We start from the raw sequence: 11,618 nt of genomic DNA, 5'->3' as shown, positions 1-11,618 counted from the left end.
GAGATTAAAAATGCAAATTGCTGTATGATGTGTTTGTGCATGGAACGTGTGTGGATTAGAGAAACGTGAGTGTCTCGTGGGGCATGAGGGGACATCTGGAGAGCTTTTACACCACACACACACAGACCCACACACACCCACACACACACTCACATATACACAATGAAGGATCTAAGGGCCTGCTTAAAAAAAAAAAGCAGTTGTCTCACCATTTTTATGACATGGGTGTTTTTATATAATTCAATATAGAGTGGTAAGTGTGCCATCAGCTGAGCTGAAGATCCCAGCAGGAATTACAACAAAAAGCACTAACACACACAGTACATGCAGAGAGAGAGAGAGAGAGAGTGTGTGTGTGTGTGTGGGGGGGGGGATACAGAGAGAGGGAGAGAGATAGAGAGAAACAGAGAGAGAGAGAGAGAGAGAGAGAGATACACACACAGAGAATGTGTGAGAGAGAGAGAGACAGAGTGAGAGAGAAGAGACAGTGTGAGAGAGAGAGATACACACAAAGAGAATGTGTGTGTGAGAGAGAGAGAGAGTGAGAGAGTAGAGAGACAGTGAGAGAGAAGAGAGACAGAGAAACAGAGAGAGAGATACACACAGAGAATGTGTGAGAGAGAGACAGAGTGAGAGAGAAGAGACAGTGTGTGAGAGAGAAAGAGAGAGAGATACACACAAAGAGAATGTGTGTGTGTGTGTGTGTGTGTGTGTGTGTGTGTGTGTGTGTGTGTGAGAGAGAGAGAGACAGTGTGAGAGAGACAGGGATTCAAACATAGTCAACAAAAATCATAAAGTAATTAAATCCAAATACAAACACATATTTGCTGCATTATCGCTTTATATAGATATTATAATACAAACATAAATCAGTTGGGAATTAGTTATTTAATCTGACAGAAATGTTCAATGTGAATTGTTCAGCTCTATTCATGAGACAATGTGTCTCTGATTAACACAACAACGGAAGGTAATTAAACAACTCACAGGAGAACGAATCAGGACGAGTCATTTGTTTAGTCGACCTCATGGTCACTAAATCACTACATTATTGTTTCATTATTATTTTAATCTGTACACAAAACTCCTGACTGTTATTAAATGTACCACAATAATGTAGATCAACAAGATATTATAAAAACAATCAAAATCTTGATCTTTGTTATTATTTATTAAGACTAGGATTAAAATATTAAGTAGTGATGCTGGAGTGAGAAAAAACAGGCCATGAGAGAGAGAGAGTTTAAAAAAAAAAAAAGACACCACCGAATCCGCCTTAGTTAGACAGTGAGTGCAGGAAGTCAGCATGTCATCGGACTGCTCGCGGGGTCGTGGGGTGTGTTGTAGAGCTCAGGAAAGTCTCGGGTGTGGTTCAATCAGTCTTGGTCGTTTTCTGCCTCCAGGGGTAAATGAGCTCTCCAACAAAAAGCTTCTTACACAAAGTGAGCCACGAGTCTCTGGATGAGCAGCCAGATGTCTCGAGACGATAACACTGCAGCACTGTACTGCACCGCAGAGGGTTGATCTGCACACACACACACACACACACACACACACACACACACACACACACACACACACACACACACACACACAGTTAGATATGAATAGAGATAGATAGAGAGATGTTGACAGACAGACAGACAGGATTCATGGGTAAACATCAGTAAGTCCATGTAGAATATAGGCCACGAGTGTGTTACCTCCATCATCAGGTGAAGTGGAGCACCAGGTTCTTCATGCAGCACACAGAATTTCACCCCCTCTGAAACACACACACACACACACACACACACACACACACACACACGATCAGATGCAGCTGATACTAAAGCTCAGGACAAAGATTAGTACTCATATTATACAATGTGTAAATATTAATGATTAATAAACACATGTATAATGAACACTAACAAAAGGTATAAGTAACATTAATAAGTTTGTAACAGACATTAACAATACGATACATACGACGAATATAAATGAGTGTATAATGAATATTTATGAGTGTGTAATGGATATTAATTAATGTAGGTTATATTGCCATAAACAGTGTGAAAATTCATTACAGTGGGAAAGTAAATATAAAATCTACAAAATAATAAAAAAAAAATAAAAAAAACAGCCGGTGAGATTTATTACGTATAACGACAACAAGAGCCTTAAAGCTCCAGTGCAAAAGAAATAGAATCTACTGAAGAATCAATAGTGTAAATCCCATCTGTGGCATAATCACTGCTAACACAACTGTGAGCTGCTAGCTAGCTTTAACTGGCCATGTATGTTGCTGATTGATGTACCGATGGGTGTAAAGGAGGTAAGGTGTGTAGGTGTGAGCAAGACCCACCAGCCAGTCTGTACGGCCTGCACACACGCAGCCCCATGGCGAACAATGGGAAGGAGTTGATGAAGTCTACACTGAGGTGGATCAGACCCTGGAACGTCACCACCACTAACCGCAGCTACAAACACACAAAACAGCAGCAGCACTCGTAAGGCCTCGGACTCCAACATCCACGCCGGCGCTTTATGAATAAAACATACACATTTCCTCAAGCATTGATCTGTTTTACTCACCAGAGTAAAGACCAGGTAATAGAGAGCGGTGGTGGGAAGCAAAAACAAGAGGACGGTGAAGAACAGAGTCCCGAGAAACAACTACAGAATAAAGACAGACAAAAAGACAAGAGTATATAAACCACAACGCTGCAGATACGAACTGAGACGCAGAAATAACCCCCTAGTTGTGACTGCTGGAGGAAAATAATCAATGAAGGGTGAAGAATGACGCTGGAGACTCCTTACACTAATATCACGTTAATGACCTTCTACACAAAGAACTTTCTATAACATTCTGCATGAATAACGGTCAGTCCCTCTCACGTTACCTGGTCCAGGTCGTAAGAGCAGGAGTCCACACGTTGTCTCAGGACATTCCACTTTTTTCCACGGAAAAGCCTCCAGAGAGACGTCAAGCCGTAGATCTTAAGGCAGTAGAGTCTGCAGAGAGACACACAGCTCACAGTACATATACACACATATACACTTATACAACCTTAAAAAATTCTTAAGGTTCGGTCATTAAAAGCTTTACAATTGTCTATTTAATCATCAATTAATCAGTTATAATGGCTTCCTGCTGCTAAGGTAAGAAACAGGATTAACCAATCAGAATCACACACCAGGATGTCACCAGGATGTCAACGTGACAACATTTGAAGTGCTGGACGTTTATGGCAGGAGGAGGAGAGAAAAGCGGAGCTCTGGTTTTAGGAGATAAAATGTCGTTTCCTTCTATTACGAGCTTCTTATTGTAATCTACTTAGCGAAACTGTCAAGAAAGTGTTTTATTATTTATAGAGAATCTAAGACGGGCTGATGGTAGCTCATGCCTTTAATGATTAAACAGCAAATTAGTGTCATCACCGCTGACATCCACCCTGAGTGTGAGTGCCATCGTCGTTTATCATCAGACTTATATAGAGAATGTAGTGAAGTTTTATTTAGAATTAAACAAAAGTAAATTTTTTGATAGACACCAAGAATATTTTTACAATAGTATGTCGGTTTCACTGCATTCTTAGCTTTAATATTTCAGATTTTCCAAGTTGCAGAGAATCCAGAATGAAAAAGAACAGACGCTGCCCCCTGCTGGTGATTCATCAACATAACCGTTGTCTACAAGCTCAAGATTTAATCTTTGTGAAAGCAGAGCACACTTAAACACCTATACACACACCTATGAACACTTATAAACACCTATAAACACCTATACACACCTATAAACACCCGCAAACACCTATAAACACCTATAAACACCCATACATGCCTATAAACACCCACAAACACCTATAAACATGTATAAACACATAAACACCTATATACACATATGAACACCTGTATACACCTATAAACACCTACATACACCCATAAACAACCATAAATACCTATATACACTTATAAACACCTATAAACACCCATATACACCTACACACACACAAACACCCATAAACACCTATACACACCTATAAACACCCATAAACACCTATATAAACACCTATATACACCTATATAAACACTTAAACATATAAACACCTATACACACTTATATACACCTATAAAATGTTAAATGTTTAAATATAAAGAGTCGATCAGGTTATAACTTCAGCTTATGTTTTTATTATATTATTATAATGATGTCTCCTGTATCTGAAAGGTCTTTGTTTCAGGTTTGTAAGCTTGCTAGATGTCACCATGTCATGCCTTTACCTGGCTCCATACACATAAAAGCAGTAGATGTGGAAGGTCAGAAGCGCCACAATGTCCGACAGCACAGAAAGGGCAAAGGTCAAGCCCAGGCAGGCGGACAGTCCGACGTACCACAGGATCATTTCAATAAATGGAGACATCAGACGGATGTAGCCTGAGGACACGAGAAACACAAGAGATCTACGAGTGAACCAGGAGCTCAGACTTTACTTTTTAAAATCCTAATGAAATTAATTATATTTAAATATCGTCTCGTCCCCCCCCCCCCCGACTCAGTCTGAGTAACAGTGAAAAGTGCCACCACTCACTGATCCACAGGTGAATATGGTAGAGGAAAAATCTCCCTAAAACCTCGTCGAGCGCTCGATTCATCTTCAGACCAGCGGGGGCGCCCATCAGCCACTCCAGCAGATCCTGCAGCTCCTTGGCTACATGCTGAAAAACAAACAGCTTGACCTGTTTATATCCCATACAGCACGGAGCTTAGTATCTAAAACATACTGTTTCTACTGTAAACCATCATGTTTATAACACCCACAGAGTTTATTTACACCTGCAGGAGAACCCAAAGTTCTCTATGACAAGAAGGCCTCCTTTCCTCTGAGTGTCAGGTAGCTGTTTCTGTGTGATGTCTCGTGTATTGTCTTTTTGTTTGCACGGTCTTTTGTCCTGCACTGTCTTGTCTGTCTTGTTGTCTCACACTGTGTACACCAGGCTGCACAGATACACTTTATGTATCTAGGACTAACTTAACACCTTATAGCTCTGTGTGTGTTTTATGTAACACTCTGATCCTGGAGAAACGTCGTCTCATGTCACTGTGTACTGTAACAGCTAGATATGGTGTAAATGACAATAAAAGCTTCTTGACTTGACTTTAGACTGTTGACACCTCCATCAAGGCCACACCTTCTTTTCTCTGACTGACAGGTGACATGTTACATTATAAACACCAGTCATAAAACCGGTCCTGCATCGTTAAGGCAGGATTTCTCGTTGGTCAATGATGTTTAAACCACGCCCACCTGCTTCTGATTCAGTACAGCCGTTAAACACTACAAACAGGTGTAGCTGTGTGTCAACAAGCTTTTTTCTGTCATTGTGTGTGTTGTGTTGCGAGTGTAAACAGTGCTCACATCAGCAACCGGCACTAAGGTGTTAGCTAGCTGGCTGATACGATTCTCTCTGTAGAGCCAAGAGATCAGCAGCAGTCCCAGAGCTATATCCATAAAGAAGGACACAAACATGTTCGCCTTCCTACAGTGAGATAAAATACAACACACACAGACACACACACACCACATTACTGTAAACATGCCACAGGAGGATTATATGAGCCTGTATTTTAAAACTAATACAACAGTAAAGGGTTCGAATCTTGTACCTCATGAAGTCCGTGTGTGTCGTGGCTTTCCGAGTAGAGAAGACAGTCTGAAAATGATCCGTCCTGTGTACTGCCTGAACGCAGGTGGACAACTTGCTCGAAATAAAGCGAACCGGCCAAATATTCAGAACCCTGTAAAAAAAAGGGGGGGGGGGTGTTTTGGGATCAGGTGAAGAATTTCAAATGCACCTAAAAACCTGCAAATTTGTCACCCAAAAAAAATCTGCCCAGTTTTAACCCAATGCAACTCGGTGCAATTCTTCTTACAGCCAGCAGGGGGCACCATACATTACAAACTACTCAACACAAAACACGAACAAAAAGGTGATGTGAGCACCAGTTAAGACAGCTGTTTAATATTAAAATTAGAGGTGCAGTTTGTAATTTATGGCAGTATTTCTATAGACTTGCGATAATGAACTCAGTGAGTTATTTCCATACGAAGCATCTGCCTAGTTTTCCTTTTTCAGAACTTGTGTTGAGGTGAAAACTTTAAAACTGCATTTAAACAAAGAGCTGAGTGATATTACACTTTCTCTTTTCTTTCCATTCTGTATAATATAATAATATACTCTGTAATAATATAATCTTTCCTGGATTTATAAACATATACACCACGTCACCTCAAGCTCCACAGCCACTTCCACCAACACACCAGGATGGTAAGCAGCATGCAGATGGGAACGGAGGCCTGTTTGACCAGTTCCATGATAATGCTCGCCTCCCTGCCGTCCGACTGCCAGTGTGTCAGCTTCAGCGGCCCATCGTCGTATTTGTCGAGGAGGAACAGCGGCTCGCTTTGGGAAACCGTGTGGAAAACCGCACGTAGCTCCGAAGACTCCACATCAGCACCATTTTCAAGGACAGGATGAAGCTTCGAGAGCATAACCTTCCTCTGATCATAATGAACAAAGATGATTTTGTCTTCCTCCTCGCTTGCTGGTGCGTGGCCGTTTTTGCACACCACCTCACAAGCGAAGCCTTTCTTGCCAGGCTCGCGGCTCAGCTGCAGCCAGCGTGAGTGAGTGAAGATGGTGCTGAGGTCCTTCAAGAAGCCGTCCATTTCCTTCTGACCGTCCTTGGATAAGCTCCACGACCCAAGAACGGTCAAATCCAGCTGAATTTGGCTGCGCAGCTCGCACAGGTACTTCTTCACATGGCCGGGTATGAAGGGGTAGTGAACGACGGCCAGGACCACAGCGGTGTCCTGTCCTGGGATCCAGCGACCCACGAGCAGACCGCTGTCAGCCATGTTACAGCATCGTGGGAAGAAAATCTTCAGCACCATAACTGCACTTTAAAATAATCTCACTGAATAAAACCCTCTGGTGAAATACAACAAAAACACACAAAGACCTGAATGAGTCATAGGGAATAAAATAAAGTGAACATTTCAGCTGATTATCATTTACACATCGGTGTAGGTTTTCTTTTTGTTTGTTTGTTTTAAATCAAATGCAGAATGATAACTTTTCTAAAACAACCTAAGAGAAATGATGCATTTTATAGATGCATGTTTATAATAATAAGATTCCAGTAAATAAAGTGAAATATTCAACATTTAACTTATTAATAACACAGTTTATATTATAAACTCTTAATAAACCAGCAGAATAAAAAGTGATTCATTATTAAAACTGATCTGTTATTAATTCCGTCTCATTGTCACAACATTACAGGGTTTGTAATTAAACCCAATACAATAAATACTTTGTTTTCTTACACAAATGTCCTCTTTTTGTCCTCCAGCAACACTGACAGCGTCCTGATCACCAAATTATACATTATTACACATTTAAGTAGAAAAACATGGCAATAAAAAGGTGAAACTTTCGTACAAACTCGAGATAACGTCAGAAATTCATCCAGCAAGCTAACAGCTCGGAAAGCATTAGCTTTAAAGGCTAAGTAAAGAACTACGAACCGCTAACTACTATAGCTGCATCCCAAATACCTCGTTGTGCAAACCGAAGTGCACTAGAAATGGCGCAGTAACAAACACTACGTCCACCCTACATAGGGCGCCGACTTGAGGGACATACAGATATATTGTAACACAACCCAAAGCTATTTTGTTAAAGAGTGCGTCTTATAAAAGCCGCCGGATGAAACAACATTCCAAAACTCGAGTTCCGGATTAAAGAGTTTTAATTGAATGCAATATAAATGTTAATACAAATAAATAAAAAATAAATAAAACTAAAGTTTAAAATTCAAAGGTTTTCCGCTCTCTTTAATTTTATACCACTCATCACTTTTCAATGTTACGACATGCATTGAATTTTAGGCACATTTCAGATATAATATACATAATATTGTATAAGAAAATGCATAATTTATCTAAAAAAAGTTGCACAGAGTTAATTTATTAATTTAAAGTTAATTTATTTAAAATAGTTACACAGAGTTTCACTAAGACTCACAATACATCAGGGTTTTATTAAATGTTTAGTATATTCAGTATTTAGTAACACTAAAATACTGCATTGTCTTATGAAGTATGATTATTAACCATAATGAACAATGAGAGTTACTTACTGGTTAAGAGAAAGCAGTCAATGTGGTGAAAGTCAGTGTCTTGTTCATCAGCATTCTGTCATTGATAACAAGCTGCAGGAGATAAGAGGGAAGTTTGGGTGGGAACCAAAGGCACATGTAGAGTTTGGGGGGTTTTATCTCTGTATGTGGAGGTTCTCAATACATTAAAGAATACATACAGTATGTCTTAATATAGCTTTACATCTTTCAAATGTAAGTATTGTTGGGATTTCTAATAAATATATGACTTACACAATGCACGTGTCAATACTAGAAAAATGATCTTTTAGTATATTCAAGTATTTTTAAAGAATGTAAATTGTTGTATTTCCTTTTTATGTAACTGAGCAAATATCTGTTTAATTATTTTTCTTTTTTACTACAATCCATTGGAAATTAACCTAAACAGAGTTTTATTTGAGGGGAAAATACAAGATTACAACAAACAAACAAACAAACAAATAAATAAATAAAAATATTAGGACTGTTTTTTTTTTTTACTCTGATTGGCAGTTACATGTTTTGATATGGATTTGGTGTTTTTTTATTGTATTAATTTATTATCTGTATTCTTTCACACATTTCAGTTCAGTTCAGTTCAGTTTTAACTCTAATGTTTGGACTATAGACTTATTTTAAAGTCATTTTGTTCACAGAATTCTGCGGAAAATACCGTCATCTGACCAGCAGGTGGCGGCATGCAGCAAGATTTGTAAAAAAAAAAAAAAAAAAATTCAGCCATAATCTATTTTCACTGAATAATCAGTAATTAATCGAAACTTTGGGTAAAAATACAGCAGATATTCATTCTGTCCTGGTTACTTCAGACTTGTACAGGATTCCTGATGAAGGTTTTATGGATTCTGAGCGTCCATGATGATATTATAAAAGGGGAAGCTTAATCCTTAAGAAATCGTTAATGAATCACTGTGTCTTGTATAATAAAATTCATGACCACATCGTGTGTGTGTGTGTGTGTGTGTGTGTGTGTGTGTGTGTGTGAGTGAGAGAGAGAGAGAGAGAGAGAGAGAGAGAGAGAGAGAGAGAGAGAGAGAGAGAGAGAGAGAGAGAGAGAGACCTGGGTTCTCTGATAAATCATCATTTATATCAGGAAAAACAGACAGAGCCCAGAAGTCATGTGATGGCTGTGTTATATGCTGTAATAAACAGAGTAGGAAGATGTTGAGCAAGTGATTTACAGAAAGAGCTAAACAAAAAAAATCCTTTTAATAATACTAATGCTAAAATCTTTCTTAAACGTGCATTTTCCCAAAAGTTCCCCCAGATTCCAGTAGATCTTTACACAACCTGGTGTGGATTTCTGAACTGTGATTGGTCAGAACTGAACTGTCACATCGTTGGTGTTTTGTCTTTGAGTAGCAGAACTAGTCATGTGGTTTAGACACACTTCCTCTATTTCCTGTAACCATCATCTTAACAGGACTGCATCTTATTTTTAAATTCCTGGAAAGACTTTTATTTGCACACACCTGAATTTCTCAGAACTCTTCTTCCTGTAGCACACTGAAAAGCAGAAGGAAAAAAAAAACACTTTTCTTCACATCTCTAGGGCAGAACATATCTAAAGGGTAGACATATAACTCCACAACAGGAGAGAAACTTTGCCTGTTATTCCAAAGAACCCTTGAAGAATTATTTTTTTCCCTGAGAGTTAAAAAATTAGAACTAGTAAAAAGTTATTGTACCAAGCAACCCGCATGACAAACCGCTTCTCTCTTCTCCTCCTAGAACCCTTAAACGTAGGACCCTAAATTTCCAAATGTCCACCTTTAAGATCCATAGTCAAAAATTATTTTGATATCAGAAAGAATTACAATAATTCATCATGATAGAGTCCCATTAAAGAGCCCTTAGAGTCTGTTACCTTTAAAAATAAACCCCTCTTTAGAAGCTTCTCTGTAGAACCCAATTTCCAAAGTGTTTACCCGTCAGAAAAGGTTCCAAATAACAAAAGAAAAGAAACCTTTAAAGGTCCTTTGCTTGGAGGAACCATACGTGGTTTCCTAACAGAACGGGTTCTGATAGGAAGTAAAAACATGTTAATCATCCAGTGGGCCGTTAAAAAGAACCCTTTAATGTGGATTGTGAATTCTTGGTAATGATTCTTTTAGAGATTCGTTCCTCTTCAGGGAAACATTACAGGTTCTGTGTAAAACTGAAGTGTAAAATCAATGCTATCAAAAAGGGTTCTAAGAAGGTTTCTAACCTCCGAAGATCAAAGCACTTTGTATTAAAACCAATTCAGAAATGATTTTAAATCTTTATTACATATTTATGCATTATTTATTCATTTATTTCATGGTTGAAGAGGTTTAATTCTTGTTTTAATTTTTGTTTATTAGAAAGTTTTCTTCATCTGTAGTACTGAAGTAATCATTCTTTTCTTTCTTGTATATAAAATAAAATAAAATAAAATGATTGTGATTGCTTTAAGGCCTTTAAATGTTCAGAAGCAGCTCTGAGTAAAAGTTCGGCTTTCTAGATAAATTCTAAATTAAAGATAAATTCATGAAAAGCAGCTCAGAGCAGTAAGACGCGGCGTGACTTTAGGACACTCTCAGGCTTTTGAGATAAGAATCGAATTTCCAAACACTGAGTTAAGTTAAAAGAAAGGTCAAATTCCAGAAGTCTCCTACATATTAATTCTTTGTGCAGTAGACACAGATGTTTGCGATAAAGGAAGAGTGCGGACGTGGTTTTTATGGTTCGAGAGTTGAAGGTAGGTCATGTGACTTGTGGGAATCTGTTGAATGTGAAAGCAACAGAAGGAAAAAGAGACAAAGAACTGAATCCCAATCTGAATCCATTGTACTCTTATTGTGCTGATTAAAAGATAAATAAAATAAAAGTCTGGATGGACGACAATAAAAAAATTTTCAACACTTAAACCTGAATGGAATAAAGTTAGTTGAACTTTATTTTTGGATGCAGTTCACTGATCAATGTGGGAAATAAGAGAAACTTTCCTAGTCAAAAGGATCGATGGTGTAAAAACGTAACCACTGATTTCTTATTGAGGATAAACCCATTTAAAGAAAAAAAGAGATAAACGAATTAATGAGAAAAATATTTAAACTCACGTCCGTCCACCAAAGAGAACAGACTCTAAACGTCTCGTTTATCCAGAAATGAACCTAACAGTGGGTCGGAGCTCATTTTAGCATGTTTATGTGTTATAACACTATGGTCTGGTGACACAACACAACCTCCTCCTGCAACATTTCTGCAGAAAATGATCTAATCTGTTGACCTAACAGTGTACAAACTGAATAAATTTAAAAAAGAGGACATTTAGTTCCAGGTAACAGTGACATCTGCTGGTAAGATAGTGAACAACAGCCGTGCTTTCACTTTCACTTTCCTGGAAAACAACTGTCAAATTATTAGGGAAAAAGAGACCACACAC

General features: G+C 38.4%; 1 protein-coding gene across 3 annotated transcripts; it reads right to left on the bottom strand.

The window, feature by feature from the left end:
* Nucleotides 1-823: 823 nt before the first annotated feature.
* Nucleotides 824-8,259, bottom strand: pigq (phosphatidylinositol glycan anchor biosynthesis, class Q). 3 transcript variants are annotated; one of them, XM_027156886.2, is made up of 11 exons: nucleotides 8,192-8,259; nucleotides 6,277-6,978; nucleotides 5,654-5,785; nucleotides 5,406-5,526; nucleotides 4,578-4,704; nucleotides 4,270-4,423; nucleotides 2,889-3,000; nucleotides 2,578-2,658; nucleotides 2,348-2,462; nucleotides 1,704-1,765; nucleotides 824-1,525 (listed from the first exon to the last, which is right to left on the bottom strand). In XM_027156886.2, exons 2-11 carry the CDS (start codon nucleotides 6,939-6,941, stop codon nucleotides 1,373-1,375), a joined length of 1,722 nt encoding a protein of 573 aa, XP_027012687.1. In that variant the 5' UTR covers nucleotides 6,942-6,978; nucleotides 8,192-8,259; the 3' UTR covers nucleotides 824-1,372. The 3 variants fall into 3 exon arrangements, with proteins under 3 accessions (XP_027012687.1, XP_027012686.1, XP_027012685.1); XM_027156885.2 differs by lacking the exon at nucleotides 8,192-8,259 and adding an exon at nucleotides 7,492-7,603; XM_027156884.2 differs by lacking the exon at nucleotides 8,192-8,259 and adding an exon at nucleotides 7,377-7,580.
* Between the last annotated feature and the right edge of the window lie 3,359 nt (nucleotides 8,260-11,618).

The sequence above is a fragment of the Tachysurus fulvidraco genome, chromosome 15 (genome assembly GCF_022655615.1).
Source record: "Tachysurus fulvidraco isolate hzauxx_2018 chromosome 15, HZAU_PFXX_2.0, whole genome shotgun sequence".
Taxonomy (NCBI): Eukaryota; Metazoa; Chordata; class Actinopteri; order Siluriformes; family Bagridae; genus Tachysurus; species Tachysurus fulvidraco.
This window is presented reverse-complemented; position numbering and strand designations above follow the sequence as displayed.

Coding starts and splice junctions, on each gene's coding strand:
- pigq (XM_027156886.2), bottom strand. CDS start 6,941: ATGGTGCTGAAGATTTTCTTCCCACGATGCTGTAACATGGCTGACAGC. Junction 5,527..5,653: donor ACACACACGGACTTCATGAG/GTACAAGATTCG, acceptor ATCTCACTGTAG/GAAGGCGAACATGTTTGTGT. Junction 4,424..4,577: donor CCATATTCACCTGTGGATCA/GTGAGTGGTGGC, acceptor TCGTGTCCTCAG/GCTACATCCGTCTGATGTCT.